This window comes from Oreochromis aureus, linkage group 15 (assembly GCF_013358895.1).
Source record: "Oreochromis aureus strain Israel breed Guangdong linkage group 15, ZZ_aureus, whole genome shotgun sequence".
In the NCBI taxonomy this organism is placed as follows: domain Eukaryota; kingdom Metazoa; phylum Chordata; class Actinopteri; order Cichliformes; family Cichlidae; genus Oreochromis; species Oreochromis aureus.
The window spans coordinates 13,691,645-13,709,027 of NC_052956.1; the positions used below are offsets into that span (position 1 = coordinate 13,691,645).

Genomic DNA, 17,383 nt, shown 5'->3' on the forward strand with positions numbered 1-17,383 from the left:
TGCAAGGGGGAAAAAATGAGGTGTGTGCAGATGAAATAAAAATAATTTATGAACATTTTTGCGTTGAGGAATATTCAGTAAAGTAAATCTATTTAGGCCTATTTAATTTTTTTATTTCTTTGCGGCCAATGGTTGAACCCCCTGTCAATCAAACCCTGGTGTCCCTGCCTTTTCCTGCCCGTCAGAGGGTTTGTTTTCATGCGCGCTGCGCGCAGGCCGTCAGGGAAGTGGTGGGCGTTCCTCCGCATTCGCTCGTTGACTGTTGATGCTGAGAAGAATTTCTCCTCCGCGATCAGCTCTTCAGATGTTTCTCCCTACGCTTGTAGAGGACATGCATCATTTTAAACCCAGTCGAGACAGACTGTACACCACCAAGTGTTGCGGATGTTGCCACGTCCGAACGGGGACGATCATCCTGGGAACATGGTACATGGTACGTACTGTGGTTCGCAATGATAGGGGTCAGTAAGCTAACGTTAGCTAGCACTTTACCAGTTCCGTTAAGTTCCCCAAAGTAGGAAGTTATGCAACGAAGGATGTTAATACAAGGTGAAAATGGCTCTGAGAATTTGTTGCGATAGTTTTTAGGGACTAAAATATGAAGTAGCTGTTACTCTGGACTCTTTAGTCGTCGAGTTAGTGTTAACAGACAGCTAGGGTTAGCAATAACCCGCTACTGCTGTCATGTCGGATTTTGCTTTCTGTTAGTCTCAAACTCGCACAAGTTTAAAAAAAATTCGGTTAGAAAACTGAAACGCAGACAACAGGTAGTGATTCATCATTTTATCGCAGTCATCAGCAGCTGGTTGGTTATTATGCATATTAAAATACATGAAATTTGACTTGCGTAGCTGACATTTCGCTAACTTGCTAACATAACGGTTAACAAATAGTGGCCATAATAAGATTTAGAACCCAAAAAACCAAAAACGCGCAATTAACACAATAATGGTACTTATTGTGTCTCATATATGTGGTGGTGGTGATGGTGATGGCAGTTGTATTAAAGTAGTCAAAAGTAAAGTAATTGGGCATGCCCATGTAGCTAAGGTTAGCTAACTGTTTTTTGCGCATCTTGTTGCTGCAGCTCTGCTGGCTGGTTAGAGTTAAATCGCTCACTGAATTAATCCCCCTTTCCTTTGCCCACATCACGTAGCAGATGTTGCAGGCTTTGGTTGCGTATGTAAATCCCGTTTTGCTTTTTTTTACCCCTCTGCAGCTGCACAAAATTTGCCTGGTTTAAACACGTGAACTGCGACTCCCAAATCACTCGGTCGTGTCCATAATGCTCTCTACTGCAGTCGGTTAAATGAATAACACTCGTAATCGACCGAGGTGTCAATTTTACATTATTTAATCATACAGTTACAACGTATCAGTTGAATGGCTGGTAGATAAATAAATACTAGCAGTTACACACATTATACCAAGCTTATTTTCTCAAATTAATATCCATAAAAACTTCGATGGAGTTTATAAAGTTAAGCCCTCCACTCTTTCCTTTGTTGTTTTGTTGTTGTTTTTCTTTTTGGGGTTTTATGTTCGCTCATCTTTAGCCCAGCTCAAGCCGTACATGTATACGTATAGTATTGCTCACTATCGGGTGGGTGATATAGCCTCAATATTACGTCGCAGTATTCCAAGAAAACTTGCATATATTATATATATATATAAATATTTCTGACAATATAGGAAAAAAAACTAAACAGTTTGTTTTTTATATTTGCAGGCAGCTGCATTTGTAACTTAATGACTCAGTTCCTAATTTAAGGTGTGAATCAAATAAAACAAGACGCAAACAGCAGGATTATAGTTCAACAGTTATAATATATCTAGTGACAGCATAAATCAAATGTCAGCACAAAAGTATTCCAGGTAGTTTTCTCTTGGGATATTTCAAGTAAAAATAGAAAATGTCTGCTTAACACTTTAGCTTAAATAAAGTAGTTGTAACCTTGTAATACTACAGGAGCTGTACAATATTGTCACAAAAAAAATCTACCTGAGATGTTGTATCTTGGCTTGAGCTTCTTAACCAGCTGTTGAAGCCCTACTACAAGCTTAACCACACGAATAATTTCCAGCCACCGTTTGCTCTTCCTGTAATATGTGGTGCATCTAACAAGTTGCAGTGCTGCTTGGTGGAGTCATTTGTTTATATTTACGTTGAACTTCACCAGCTGTTAGTACCTACTCCTTTCCAGAAATTTGATTCTGTTCATTTGGAGTTTAGTAGGTGAAATGTTTAGTCACTCATCCAAGTGAGTGGATATTATTCATCCTTACCTGGATGATTAAGCTTACATCAAGACATATCTCCTGCCTTGTAGCCTGGTTGTACTCGACTGTGTAATTTTTTTTTTTTTTGAAACAAGTGTGTTGTTTCCACCTTTAGCAGAACCATTTTTCTTGCATATTTTGTAAAGTATTGCACTTTGTTGGAGGATGTTGAAGTAGCTTCCTTTTTAGGTAATAAATTATCATTGGAGGCTGACCCATGGCTCTTGCTTTCATGCTCAAGCTTGTCTCCTTGTTGCACACTGGGGAACTTTAACACATGATGTTGCTATAGCAGTGATATTGTGATATGACACTTTTATAACACGTGGTATAAATTATCATGGCTGTTATAATATGGCACAGCCCTACTCACTGTGCATTCAGACAGCGCTACACAACAGCAGGCTCTGTTATTTTCAATACAGAGTATGTAGCGACATGGTTTTTAATGTGGTTTAGGCATCTCAGGCTTGTTTGTTGTTACTGTTAATGTAAAAAGCGGAAGTAGAGTTACTGAGAGAGGCGAAATGAAGACGTACCTACGAGCTGGGGACTTAAGTATAGTTGATGCAGCATGGTGGTGCAGCAGTTAACAGTGTTGCTTCAGCCAGAAGGTTCCTGTTCTGAGTCTGCTGGCCAGCTGGGGCTTTACTGTGTTTAGTTTGCAAGTTGTCCTTTTGCCCGTTTGGATTTTCTCCAGGTGTACAGACTTCCTCCAACAGTCATGCACGTTAGGTTAACGGATCCTAAATTGCATGCATGCTGGTGTCAGCAATGATAGACTAAATAACTAAATATTCACCTCTTTGTCAGTAATTTTGATCTAGAAAATTTAAATATTGTGTCTCAGATGTGTCAGTCACTTAGTCTTAACAATACATATGTGGTCATATTCAGTAAAGATAGCTGGTAGTACTAATTGGTAAGCTAGTCTGGGGTTATGTGTTACATATAACACCAAGTGTCATACATTCCAGATTTTAGTTATTGAAAAGTGTACTTAGTTTTTTGTAGTGTTTCTTTTTTAACAATTTTGAACTTTTTCAGCTTAAATTGTGCTACTTTAGAGTTTTTTGGGATGTTGTTTTTACTTTCAAGCTACAATTTTCTCAAGTGCTTATCCAGCTGGGGCTCCCAGTTGTCAAATAGCAGGTGGAGTATATGAAAAACAGGTTGCTAGTCCATGATAAAATCAAACTAGTTGAAAGTGACTTTGACACGTTAATCACTTTAAGATAAGGAGAGTGTTTTCTTGTTTAACCGTCCACAAATGAGTCACCAAAAAGATTCTTAAAATAGTGTTTGGTTTAACCTGTCAGTATGTGGGCTGGTTTTTCAAAGGCACCGGATCAGAACTGGTCCCGTGGCCCATTAGTGGGAAGTCGGTAATGGTGTGTAGCAGTGATTAATTCGGGCATCCATGTTTGGCATAAAAATGATCTTTCAAGCAGATGATATCAAAGGAGAATTTGAAGGCTACATAACAGAGACCCAGTGTAGGTTTTATTTATGTCATTGAGTAATTAGAGCATAAGTTGAAGGGCACAGGTGTAAGGGGGCTTCCAGATTGGGTTCACTTAATATCTTTGGGCTTAAACAGTATGTGCTAGACTCCTAATTTTGAAAGCATTCAAAGAAAACAAAAACAGAACAGTTTCTGAAAGATATTGTTGTGCCTTCTTGAATCATGGAACAAGATGAATACCCAGATAAGGCAAAGAAGGAGGTTTTGCAATCGTGTTGTGATCTTTATCTGATCATACAAGTTTACTTCTCTTCCTTTTATGTAACCAGTGGTTTCAGTTGATTTTTTTCAACAGTATACTTGTTGCTGTGCCTTTCGGCTTCAGTGTTGGCATGTTTCTGGAATCTAAAATGTGTCCCAAAATAGTTCTTCTTGATGTAAAAGTGCATGGTAATTGTATATTCATCTACTTTTGGTAAAGGAATACATATCTATGTATTTTAAAGCCCTTTTGAACCTTCTCTTTCCTCCACTCAGGTAGTGAACCTGTTGATGGGGATCCTGCTCACTGTCGCTGTGACCCACCCAGAGAACGTCCCCACTATCGACCTGCAGTATGAGGTCATTGACCACTATTTTGCTTCTGACCGGATGTCTGGTAAGTAAAAACAAATTGTCATAAAACGAATTTCATAACAAAAAAAACTGGATTGTATTCTGGTTAGTGGATCATACACCAGTATTAACTTTCAAAGGTTGGTCTTTGAATTGTGCTGCGTCCTATGACAGTAAGGGCTTGTGCTCTGAGGTAGAATCAGTGAAACATTAGTTCACTCCATTGGAATAAATAGTGGAGCCATGTCTTTTCTTTTCAGTGCTTTCCACTAACTCATGAGTCGCTGTTATTCTGTGGTTGATCATGTGATTCATTTTCCACTGGGAGATCAGCTCCACACTGACTGCAAAACAAAATTCACAAGGACAGCAGAACACTGTTAAGTTGTTTACGTGTCATCTTAAAATGTAGTTTGGGGTGTGGTGCCACTGGTGCTACTTCCTTTGTGACTCCTTGAGGATTTATGTTTGTTTAGATATTTGTGCATGTGCGATGGGGCAGGGCTGGCAGGACTGAGTGAGTTTTGTTTAGCTGGCAGTTGTTTTGTTGGTTGGCTTGGTGAAGGCCTCTTCATTTTTCTAAAACAGTGACTCAGCGAGAGAGGAGGGCCACATCGGCCATGGGGTGACCTTCCTATAACAGGCTTGTGGCAGCACATAGGACATTGGAGGATGTCCACTGCTTGCAAAGGCAATGTTAATATTCAGATGGGTTAAGTTGTTAAAAGTCGTGACCATTAGGGCAGCTTCATCAGCCTCCACTCATTCAGCAGTCGAAGTCATTTTAAAAAGTAGTGCAGCTGATAGAAAGAACAGGTGAAAGTGGGTCTGTGGGTTTGAGGTTAAGGTCATTTCTTTAAATACTCCTTTTAGATATGCTGGTATGAATACAAAATCCTGTGTTATTAATATCGGAACTATGAGTTGATAAAATTTTAGCTGTTCGTCTTCCTGCTTTAAAAATATATTGTAATATATTATTGCAGTGTGTGCATTTGCCCCTATTAAATGTATTTTTCTTGAGCGGCAGTCCCCTGTCAGGTTCATGCATCAGTGAACATGTTGTTCTGCCTGAGCTACTGAATAACGGAAGATTTTGTCTGGACCGCATTGCTGTAGTTGCTGTCTCACAGCATCTCCAGTGCAACAGGCAGAACAGTTGAGTATGAGAGAGACTGAGAAAGTGATGGGGAGAGAGAGGAGGATATGAAAGGCAGACCTTTTAATTATACCAGACTGAGTTTCATTACGTCTTTACTGACTGAAAGCGAGAGGCTTAATGCTCCCCAGAGCTGGCCTTTAAAATGGAGTGAGCTGGAAAGAGAGAATCCCTGGAGACTGTTCACTTAACACTGTATGCAGCTGCCTCAAAGACCACAGGCAAAAATCCATTCTTCCTCACTTACTGTATGTTTAACAATAAAGTAGTAGTGCTGTAGTAAAATGTAGTAAAATCTTTAACTGTATTCATTCAGTGTATTCCTTCTGTCTTTTTCTCATACAGAAAATGCCTGTGTTGGATTTGCCATCTCTCTGTTGATGCTCACTATCAGTGCCATGATGGTGTACGGAGCTATTACTGTAAGTGTGCACTGTAAATAATCATTTTTTTACTTTTAAATCTCTTTGACAGCATGTAATATATTTAAAGTGTTGTCATGCTTTTTTTAATGCAAAAATGTAATCCCAAATGTCGTGTTTGAAAGTGTAAAAGAAAAAGAAGCAGGATAAGAGGTAACCAAGGGAGAAAAACACACCAAATAGCCCTGATGTCATGGGGCTGTAGCACACAATACTGTGATCTTACTGCCTGTTGTCTTTACCTCACAGGCTTGCCTGATGGCATCAAGACTGACAGGTTTGATAGCGTTTTGACGTGGACCTGTATTTAGCTGCTAGTATGGATGACTGCACAGTTAAAAGTATGACACCCATCTGCAGGCTGGGTATACTGTGCATGCTGATTGCTGTGCAGGTAGAAACCCAGAGACAAATGTGGCAGATACCCTTTTCCACTGTAGTATACCAGGTACCCCTTTTAGATAACCCCCACCCCCACCCAAGTGTTTAATTATAATGTACCAAATCCAATTTCCTACTTAATGTTAGCATTGAAGAAGATTTTTGTCAGAACCTGAGTACACTGTGCTTTGGTAGAAAGAAAATGTATCAGAAAGGACTGTTTTGCCGATTCAAACCTTCTCTATATATATTTATGATAATGCCTGTTCATATGGGTGCTCATTGTTAGCTGTTTGTGTTTTGTTTACCTCAAAGCACATCTGATATCTCAATCTGAGCAGTGGAAATTCTCAGAATCATAAAGTTTAAAACTTGGAAGGAGACTTCTTAAGAACTGAGTAGTGCACCCACAGCTGTAAGATTTGTAGATCTAAATAAACCCTAAACATATTAATGTTATCTTAATTAAGACAAGTGTTTAGAGATAAGGTTTGAATCTGCATTATGGTTCTTCCAAAAATTATAAAAGATCTGCCCAAGTGACTCATTTTTTAATCATGTTTCTTTTTTTCTTTCTTTCTTTCTTTCTTTCTTTCTTTCTTTCTTTCTTTCTTTCTTTCTTTCTTTCTTTCTTTCTTTCCTTTTTTTTTTCAGCATCGTGAGGGCTGGCTCATCCCATTTTTCTGCTACCAGCTGTTTGACTTTGCTCTGAGCTGCCTGGTGGCCATCAGTTCTCTCACGTACCTACCCAGGATCAGAGACTACCTGGACCAGCTGGTCAGTGTCAGCAGTTCAAAGTCCAATGTTGTTTTTCACAATATCTCAATCTGACTACACCCTTTCCATTTATGACAGTATCTTTACAACTTCTCACTTGGCCCTTATCCAGTATCGCCCTCTTTGCTCTCTCTAAAGATTTAGTGATTCACACCATGCCCAGCCGGAAACTGAGATTTCGGACACTTATTAGTCATCATTTTCCATAAGTGCTGTTGCATAAATGCAAAGTTGTTAAGAAGGTAGTGTACTTTTGTGTCACACTGAAAGTCTCATGGACACTACAGCATATAAATGTAACTGGCTCTCTCCAACAGTGTGTCTTTTAACCTGTCTTCCTCCCATCAACCCCAACCGGTCACGGCAGATGGCTGTCGCTCCATGAGGTCCTGTTAAAAGGGAGTTTTTCCTCCCTACTGTCGCCAAGTGCCTCTTTAAAGAGCGTTGTTTGATTTTCTCTCCATTATTGTAGCGTCTTTACCTTACCATATAAAGTGCCTTGAGGCATCTGTTTTTGTGATTTGGTGCTATATAAATAAAACTGAGTAAATGTGCACATTTATATATCAAACACTCAATTAGTAAACAGTCAGTCTTTATAGGGAGTACTTTCAGATGCAGCCATGACCACTGAAGCAACAGTCGTCGTATCCACAACCTAAGCTTTTCATGCTTCTAACGATAATAAGAAAGAGTATTCTGATTTTTATCTCTACACATACAGAAGTTATTTCCTAGAGGAAAAAAAATAAGAAAACAAATTAGCTAATTGTTATTCTTTCAGTAAGGGTGCTTCAGAAGAAAAAAAAAGAAAACGATAGTAGTATTTTTACATTTCGAGTGTGGAAGTGCTGACAGTAAAGTGAGTAAGAATCAACATTTTGTCTCCTTTTCTTCCTCAGCCGGATTTCCCATACAAGGATAACCTCCTGTATATGAACTCCAGCTGCCTGCTGCTCGTTGTGCTGGTCTTCTTTGCCTTTCTCATCATCCTCAAGGTGAATCTATCAATTATTCACAGTCAGACATAGTTTTATTAGTATGTTTGTTTGGTTTTGGCATATGTGTTCATTTAGGAGGAGGAGACGGGAAGCTGTCGACTGTAACGATACAAATAGTTTTCTCTCTGCTTTCCAGGCTTATTTGATCAACTGTGTGTGGAACTGCTACAAGTATATTAACAACAGGAACATGCCAGAAATCGCTGTGTACCCTGCCTTTGAAACCCCTCCCCAGGTATGCAAGCCACCTCAGTATCTATGAACAGAAAGTATTGAGACACTAGCACCGTGATGGTGTAGTTGAGGCAGAACATGACTCTCAATTCCTTTTTTCAGAGACATTGCTGTTTATTACAGAGACTCTGCTTGGTTGGGTTTTTGGTTTCATGTTGTTTTTTCCCCGCTCTCTGTACAATGAGCTACTTTAAATGTTTCTCTCTCTTCTTTAGTACATCTTGCCTACTTATGAGATGGCCATGAAGATGCCAGAGAAGGAGCCGCCTCCTCCTTACATGCCAGCCTAAGCACCAGCCCTGTTGCCAAAACACACACACACACACACACACACACACATGCACAGCCATCATATGCATTCCTTCTTGCCCTAACCTTATCCCCGACCCCTCTGACCTGTTGTGTAAGTGTAAGACCACTGAAGATGTTTAGTTCAACCCTCCCACCCACCCTCAGCCGCTGTATGTCTATAGTGTCTATAGAGCGTTCTGGAGATGAGAGAAGAAAGGTGGCAAATGAGAGCATGACTGAAAATAAATGAATGAATGAATGAATGTGTTTAAAAAGAGGCACAAGTGCATCCCCATCCCACTCCCAACTTCTGCCAACATTTTTTTGGTGTCTTAGTAAAAGGGATATATGTGAAAGTTAAACTGCTTGAAATGCTCTTATCAATCCAGCACATCCCATTAATAGATTGATATATGAAGGTTAAAAGAAAAACAAACTGACAATCCACTTATTATAGCACTTATTGTTGCATTGTGTTACAGTTTTCCCCCCAATCATTAAGAAGTAAATGATTCTATCTCAGTCTTGAATGGAGTCTGTAGCACTTTTTTGTCTGTTATTTATTTAGCTTCACTGTAATTAAGTTTTACCCCCACCTTAGACATCATCACCACTCTCTGCTGCCCCTGTGTGTTGGCAAAGGTAGTAAACTGTTCCAGCTAAGGAAAACTGTGGGGGCAGAGGGCACTGATGGTGGATCATTTTCTCTGCCTTTTTTTTTAAAACTTTTACCTGGTACCTGTAGGAAATGGCTAGTCTTGTGAAAATTAGTTGTTGCATGCTTATCGGCAAACCTTACCCTCGTTCCTATATTGATCATATGATTTATTCTAGTAGAAATACATTTGACTTCAATAAACCTTTCAAAACTATTACATCTTAGTTCTCGTCTTTTTTTTTCTCATTATAAATAAACTGAAGGAAAATCGAGAGATGTTAAAAACAAAGAGCTCTCACTACAAGTCTTGAAATAGCATTAAGGACGAAAAAAAAAACACATGATTTTTAGCAGATTGAGTTTAAAGAGACCGACCGGAGGGGTGGGGCTTGTTCTATATTTACTTACTTTTCCTCCATGTTTAGTGTAGAATTCAGTGAGTTAATAGCTCCATACTCGATATGCACATGTTTTTGAATGTTTATAAATTTTTTAAAATCTGCAATCTTATATATTTATAATCTACAACCTTATGTAAATGGTCTCATAGACTCATATACTGGTGATTGATAATACTCATACGCCATCTAGTGTCAACAGGTAGTAATACAGTTAGTGTTTAGGGACGACCTCAACCCAGCCCTTATTTCTTTATTTTGTTTCCAAGTAGCCAGACTTTCTTTTAATTTTTGAAAGTGGTATTAAACAGTAATTCTTCTGAATTTTTTAAGGTAATGTGTTATTGTCTATAGCTACACAGGTTTTATATTAAGTTATTCAAACTCTGGACTTTGTTGGTAGAGTGTATTTCAAATAGCATGTTTAGACCAACAAAATCACATATTTTCCACTTTATAGTCCCACTTTTTGTTGCATATTTGCAACACTGTTGCAAAAAATTGAAAAAGTAAGAACAAACTCTCTGAAAAATAAAAAGGAGACACTTTAGACTTATCTATACACCTTCTCCTGAAGTTCATGACCCACCTTTTTGGGGCAGACACTTTGACGTGTCTCACTCAGGTCTCCTCCTACTCAGTGGCGGTTTGACCCCCTGATCCTCACAGACAAAGTATTCAGAGAGATCAGACCACAGTAGGAGCTCTGCACACTGAAATGATGAAGGCTTTTCACTGGATCCTCCTGTACTGCACTGCACCGCTGCTGTCTGATGTACAGGCCACATACCACCTCATGGCAGGGGATCCCGAGCTGATGGCTGCTCAGAGTTACGCTCAAACCAGAAATAACGGGCGCCCACTGCTCAGGACCCTGAATCCAGCAAGTAAGTCTTTCATTTTTAGTATTCTCGTTTTACACAAAAGTCTAGCAGTGGTGGAATAAGTAGGCTAGGAAAAGAAATACAGCAGCTTAAAAACATTTTAAAACATTTAAAATATCAGAGAGCAGAGCGACTAGAATTTGACTCCCAAGTTTAGTGGAGTAGACATGGTACAAGATACTTGAGTGAGCATACTTTGTCCACCACTCCTTCCTAGCAGTATTATTTTGCTTTTTTCCACAAAAAAGTAATGCACATTTTTTGTAGTAAACACCATTCATTTTTAATATTACAGATATTTCATTCATAAAAATTCATTCTAACAAATATGTTTTACACTCCTCAAACATCATGCATGAATTCTCAGATCTTGGCCAGGGGTTTCACAAGCTCTGTTAAGACTATAGTAGAAGCTTGTCTGAAACAGCCTGGATGGCTGAATGCATATACTAATAATTTGTCTGTGATCCTAAGTAAACAAGAGATTACTGCACAGTATATTTTACTTACTGCACAATGTCAACTTACACAACTTTCCTGTTTACCTTCTACCAACCTACTAATGTTCTCATCACTTTTCCTTTCTGGTGGCCCTGTAGTTCACAGAAGTGACTACACGTATAGAGGAAGGTATCACTACCACTACCAGCCACCAAGGATCCCTCCACCGGTAGTGTATCACCCCATTCCTCTATCTCCACCAGTGACTTACCACAGACCCCCAGTCCCCATATCCCCTTTTCACCACACATTCAAAGGCCCAGGTGTGCCACATATGCATCACATACACAAAGCTCTCTCACCACCACTGGTTCGTCATCCCCAACATGGGATCAAAGACCCGTTCCCTTACAAAATGAAAGGTCTCTGCCCCTCACCTGTGGTACGCCCTCCAACTCAACCAGAACCGACAATTCTACCAACCCTGCCAGCGAGTACAGTGGCACCGGTGACCGCCGTGCCGCCAGGGAAGACCACCGCTCCTGTGACGCTACCGGTCAGTACCCAAAGCGGCTTCATCACCACCGTCAGTCCTGTGCCGACAGGTAGAATATTACCAGTCAGGTTTGCTTTCCAAACCAACCAATGCTCCTCACTGTTTTTCAGGTCAGATATTTTAGTTCACTTTCATCAGTGATGTTTATGTAAAGAGGTAAACACTCCAGAAATTATCTAGTTTAATGTATGTGTGTAAAACCGGACTGGCAGGGATTCTAACTGCCATTGACATGCCATTTTTCATGTATTGGGCATAGGGCATCCCTTTCATTCAGGAAAATGACATGAAAGGATAAAGCATGTCTCTGATGGACTGTTGAATCCCTGAAATGATGCATAAGTATGTCACATAGCATACAGTATCATTCTAGAAGAACCACCACGGCGATGCTCAATTGTTTCATTGAGTGCATCCCAAAGTATTCTTTCTTCTTTTGTGGATGAATAACTACATAATGACCTCAGAGAAAGTACAAATGTTTGTCTGAATAACGAACTGGATTTTTTTTTTGTATTAAATCGATTTAATCCTGCCATGGTTTGATCACAGAGACAGACTCTCAGTGCAGAAGCCGTTCCCTGGACCTGGTCTTCATCATTGACAGTTCTCGCAGCGTGCGTCGAGGAGAGTTTGAGAAGGTTAAAATCTTTCTGGCCAACATGGTCGACACCCTCGAAGTGGGCTCAGATACCACCAGGGTGGCTGTGGTCAACTACGCCAGCACGGTCAAGACAGAGTTCCTGCTCAAAGACTATTTTAGCAAACTAGACTTGAAGAAAGCCATCTCCCGCATTGAGCCCTTGGCGACTGGCACCATGACCGGCCTCGCCATCAAAACTGCAGTGAATGAAGCTTTCACCGAGCAGTCTGGAGCCCGGCCTCGTTCTAGGAATATCTCCAAGGTGGCCATCATTGTGACAGATGGGAGACCTCAAGACCAGGTGGAAGAAGTGTCTGCTTCAGCCCGGGGAAAGGGTATCGAGATCTACGCTGTCGGGGTGGACCGTGCGGACATGCGATCCCTGCAGCTGATGGCCAGCACCCCTCTGGAGGACCACGTCTTCTACGTGGAAACCTACGGCGTCATCGAGAAGCTCACGTCCAAGTTCAGAGAGACCCTGTGCGGTAGGACATAGAAGGGCCTGCAAGACCTTTTTCCATCATTAAGTCTGGTTCTAGTTCCTCAGTAAGGGGCATCTACAGTCCACAAGGAGGAGGCTGTTGTGGGTCATTGACAGTTATTGGTAAAAATGTGAAAAAAGTATTAGAACAGATGGTCTCAGCCCCCGTATGGACTGCAGATGTCAGTTCTAGAACGTGCTTGTAGTCGCCAATTTAAACCCACGGAAAGTCTTAAGACTGTCAGCTTCTCTTTAAAAAGCAAAAAGTTTACATGGTGATCATAGATTGATTATTTTTGCAAACAAAGTGTCCTGATTCTCAGATTTTTTCCTTAGTCTGTGAAAATAATTCAAACGTAGAGTAAAACCTCTCTACAAAATTTTTAAACATTTGGAAAACTGATTAGAAAGCATTCAGATGAACATAACATGATAAGTGAAATCCATCCATATAAGCTGATTTTATTCTCTTTTTGAAACATCAGCTTGAATAATAGAAACATTGAATTTTCAAAGTAAATTTATCAGACACAATGATCAACAATCAGAAACGGTTTGCTAACTTGTGTGACTGCTCTTCAATTATGTTCGTGTACTAAAAAAAGATGTTAAAGCTGAAGGTTTGAAAATTCATGTTTTGCTGTATTGTTTCTCCTTATGTGTGACTTTGTGTGCGTCTGTTCGTTAACTGTCCAAACTGATGGTGCTTTATTATGTTACCTCAGTTGTCCAACACACAGCAGTTCACAGATGCGGTGAAGGTGTTTCCGCCATATGTGTGATCAACTACAAATATCTTCGAAAAGTTTCCAGTCATACTTTTTTAACTCGTGCATGCAGAAAAAAATCATAAAATTCCAAAATGTGAAGTAAAAAATAGCTTCTATCTTTTTTAGAATAGTATTACGTTTCACAAGCTACCCCCCTACTGTGCTGTATGCTTGCACGCAAAAAACTGTACCCATGCTGCCATCCCTTAATCCTGGCTTATTCTAGGTGTGGACCCCTGCTCCATGGGACACGACTGCAAACACATTTGTGTCAACAGCAACGCCTCGTATTACTGCAAGTGCCGGAAAGGTTATATCTTGAATGCGGACAAGAAAACATGTTCCCTGAAACGTAAGAACATACTGTGTGGATTCCTGCAGCTCTTTGGTGTCATACTAATGCTGCTCAACAGTTTAAAGACATGTGTAGATACCCAGCTTGGATTCTGATCAGGGCTTCATAACACTGCAAAAATCCTGAATCTGTAACAGATGGTTTTGTTTTTTTGGACAGTTTACGTGAAATTTGTACTTTTCTGCCTTAAAAATTTGCTTCCATTCATTTGAGCTTTGTTTTGTTCTCCATCAGCAGTCTAGTGGGGGAAAGTGGCGTGGGTGGTGCTCTGTGTGCTTTTTCACTCTCTGCGTGATCTGTTACCCTGATGTGAAATTTGCTTTCTCCCGGCAAAGAGGTGAAGGTCGAGGTGGTGGAGGATCCCTGCAAATGCGAGGCTAGACTGGCTTTCCAGAAGCAGACGCAGGCAGCCATCCAACAGCTCACAGCCAAGCATATCCAGTCTGTTGTTTCAGATGGACGACAGTTTATTAGAAACAGTCTCTGCAGCTGACAGCTGGTGGTTTCTTTGTGTTATTATTGTTACTGGTGTTATTGCTCCATTGTATAATTGTCAAATAAAAGTCCTTGACTCCTCAAACTTGCTGACGTGACTGGGAGAATAGAGCGTCTTGAGAACACGGTGGGCCGTGCCTGAAGCTTTGCACGTAAGTAAGAGTCAGCGGCTTTTTCCTCCATGATTGGTAGTAAAAGGTTCCCACCCACTGGGAGCAATCTGACCTCCTGATTATTTATTTTCCGCAGAGCCAGATGACTTTTGTTGCTCCCACAGACTACTGCATCATGGGGAGGAACTTCCTGTGATCCACTCTAACTTCAACCACAGACTGAGAGAAGCGATGACTCACAAATCAACCCCCCAGGTTACTGAATGCTAAGCAACAATGTCTACAAATAAACTTTATTTTAACTTTTTATTGATGATTTTTTCCCCCAAATCTACTGTAAATGTTACTTAAACTAAACCCCCAGGAGCTTATTAAAATGTATAGTAATCTAACATTTCTTTAGTCTTTTTTTTCTATTTTGTATAAATGAATATTGTATATATTAGCCTCATGCCGTATTACATGCCTTAATAAATATGTAACTTGAATTCAGCTTTTTCCATTTATCGGGTGGTGACACAAACATGTATCATACCATATATATAATAAAAAATGCCATTAAAATTTAATCTAATCTCATATTTGCATATTTGTTGTTGTATTATTTTTGAAATAAGATTACATGGTACACTCTATAAAATATATATTTAAAAAAATACAATTACTATCTAAAGATGTAATAGCGTTATAGTAAATTCTTTAAGTAGTAAAATTCTAGCTGATTGACTGAAAGATGGCATTTATTTTGTGAAAATATTTAGCATTATAACTCTGCATTCCAGAGTTATTACAGTTTTTGTATTTTTTTTTTTTTTAGCTTAGTTTTATTGTATTTACTTTTCAGTGTATGTTCCCTTGTTTAAGCAAAGCTTTTATTGTTTGGATATGATTAGTTTAGTTTTCTTGGTTTTAATGTTAGTTTTAGCCTTTTGTAGATATTGCTGTATGGAGGGAATATGCTAGATGTAGGAAAATGAATACAAATGTTACAAAAAAACAGAATTTCTGTGAAAGCAGGTATCTTCATTAAACATGTCTGTTTAAGCCTCACTGCTCACTGCTTATAAACCCAAAAACATTACTGTAAATGAAGGCTGGCACTTGATGATGATTAATTTTTCAAGTTTAAATAAAATTAAAATTAAATGTATCAAACTGTCTCGGTAACTCTTCTGAAATTCATTCCAAGTCCTCTCAATGAACATCTATCTTCAAAAACTTGAAGGTATTTAGGAAAACATGTCTGCAGATACAAAAGAGTCATTGCCTCTCTTACATAACTGTACACTTTTATGGCATACACATATTTCTATGTCAACTTAGAAAGGCAAATATGAAGGTAAAGCTCTAACATGTCTGTTTACAGTGTGCTGTAACGCCGTTTGGCTTCACAGAACGGTAAGATGTGTGGGGTCAGGGGGAAATCAGTTTTTAAACCTCTATTTTTTTCACTCAGAAACATCTTTGATAGTAAAACATAAAGCACGATTAAAGTCTACAGTTTACTTCTCTGACTGCTCTGAGCTGAAAACTTTCTGGTTTTGTACCCTGCTATCTTTTACGCTTTGGCTGGTGCCAGAAAAACAACAGACAGAGGTCATCGTGTCACCTCTGGAATGACTTGGCAGCACTGACAACAGAGCTTCTCTGTCTGCGCTGTCTGTGTGAGTCAACATGCCAACGTTTGCCTCAGGTCTGCTCTGGATCCTCTCCCTCCTTCCTTTAAGCAGACAGCTGTTTTAGGTTTGTTTGCTATTTCAGTTCATAGTTACCACACACACACACACACAGAGAGAGGTGAGCCCACCAGTGTTTCGGGGGGAAAAAGATGAATGGGACTCACATGCCACTGAGAAGTGGAAAAGACACTACAATGAATGTCTCTTCAGGAGGTTTAAATAGCAGAATCGTCTGCTTTCATTCATTGATTAGTCTGTTACTTTAACAGCTGCACATGTCCTCATTTAAATGCTTTTCTCTTGTCTCCTTATAATAAACCGTTTACCATTTCTCACAAGTGTTAAGCTGGGGATGCTTTAAAGTAACCATATGTGCTTGTCAGAGGTGCAAAGCAGTGAACTTCCTGCTAGGTTTTTATTTTGGGAAGAGAAGTGTGAGGCCACTCTCATATCTACACACTAAATATTAATCACCTTAGTATAAAACCCGGAAACAGGAAGAGAAGTGAAAATGACCATAATTTTCGTGACCAAAAAAATTTGCCATCTATCTCAGGCTCCAGAAATCAAATCGGCCTCATGAAATATTTCTTATAATCATTAATCCAGACAGTAACTGTTTTGTCATTGGAGTAATAAAATAGAAAACGGACTTTGACTTGTGCAACAGCCAAATCTCATGATAAACAGTCTGTTCTGTAATTGTGATCGATGTATCTGAATGTATCACAGTGCAGACTGAGAGTTTTACATCAGCTGCACTTCACATGAGCTCCACATTGTCAGCGTTTTTCATCAGACAATTTATTTTAAATCTACATTTGTACATCATGTTTGTGTTGTATGATGCGCGCACAGAAAGGTTTATTTTTATGTTGTTTGTTGCCACGGTTGCATTCATTTCTATTTAATTTAAAAATCTGCCAAATATGTAAATTACTCATAAAAGTGTGTACAGCTATATGTACGAATGGCACATATGTTTTACCTTCAGAGTGACTCTGTGCTGTAGTTCACCTTCAATAGGACCCTCTTTTGAAGATGTGTCTTTCCTGGTTCTGTCAGTTCAAAGTGATCTTGGATGTTTTGTGTTAATTCTCTCAGCAAACAGCAACATTTTGGGTGATGAGACTCGGCGATGCTGAGATTTCTGAACATTATGTTTTCTTCATGATATTGGTGTCAAAATAAAACAGTTAAATCTTACACAAAGCTGACTTCCTCTTCTTGGATTCCTGTCATGTAATAATTTACAGTCACAGTGATGTGAAAATTAGTATATTAC

General features: G+C 39.4%; 2 protein-coding genes across 3 annotated transcripts; both read left to right on the forward strand.

Annotated features, from left to right (window-relative positions):
* Positions 1 to 204: 204 nt before the first annotated feature.
* On the forward strand, positions 205 to 9,500 carry laptm4a (lysosomal protein transmembrane 4 alpha). The gene is made up of 7 exons (XM_031744740.2): positions 205 to 433; positions 4,283 to 4,403; positions 5,865 to 5,941; positions 6,977 to 7,099; positions 8,002 to 8,097; positions 8,237 to 8,335; positions 8,550 to 9,500. Exons 1-7 carry the CDS (start codon positions 266 to 268, stop codon positions 8,622 to 8,624), a joined length of 759 nt encoding a protein of 252 aa, XP_031600600.1. The 5' UTR covers positions 205 to 265; the 3' UTR covers positions 8,625 to 9,500.
* Positions 9,501 to 10,377: 877 nt separating this feature from the next.
* Positions 10,378 to 15,151, forward strand: matn3a (matrilin 3a). 2 transcript variants are annotated; one of them, XM_039598731.1, is made up of 7 exons: positions 10,378 to 10,568; positions 11,165 to 11,611; positions 12,115 to 12,690; positions 13,683 to 13,808; positions 14,147 to 14,245; positions 14,393 to 14,458; positions 14,556 to 15,151. In XM_039598731.1, the coding sequence occupies exons 1-6, from the start codon at positions 10,400 to 10,402 to the stop codon at positions 14,446 to 14,448; spliced, it is 1,473 nt and encodes a 490-aa protein (XP_039454665.1). In that variant the 5' UTR covers positions 10,378 to 10,399; the 3' UTR covers positions 14,449 to 14,458; positions 14,556 to 15,151. The 2 variants fall into 2 exon arrangements, with proteins under 2 accessions (XP_039454665.1, XP_039454664.1); XM_039598730.1 differs by lacking the exons at positions 14,393 to 14,458; positions 14,556 to 15,151 and having other exon boundaries at positions 14,147 to 14,386.
* The last annotated feature ends 2,232 nt before the right edge of the window (positions 15,152 to 17,383 follow it).

Coding starts and splice junctions, on each gene's coding strand:
- laptm4a (XM_031744740.2), top strand. CDS start 266: ATGCTGAGAAGAATTTCTCCTCCGCGATCAGCTCTTCAGATGTTTCTC. Junction 4,404..5,864: donor TGCTTCTGACCGGATGTCTG/GTAAGTAAAAAC, acceptor TTTCTCATACAG/AAAATGCCTGTGTTGGATTT. Junction 8,098..8,236: donor CCTTTCTCATCATCCTCAAG/GTGAATCTATCA, acceptor TCTGCTTTCCAG/GCTTATTTGATCAACTGTGT.
- matn3a (XM_039598730.1), top strand. CDS start 10,400: ATGATGAAGGCTTTTCACTGGATCCTCCTGTACTGCACTGCACCGCTG. Junction 12,691..13,682: donor GTTCAGAGAGACCCTGTGCG/GTAGGACATAGA, acceptor GGCTTATTCTAG/GTGTGGACCCCTGCTCCATG. Junction 13,809..14,146: donor GAAAACATGTTCCCTGAAAC/GTAAGAACATAC, acceptor CTCCCGGCAAAG/AGGTGAAGGTCGAGGTGGTG.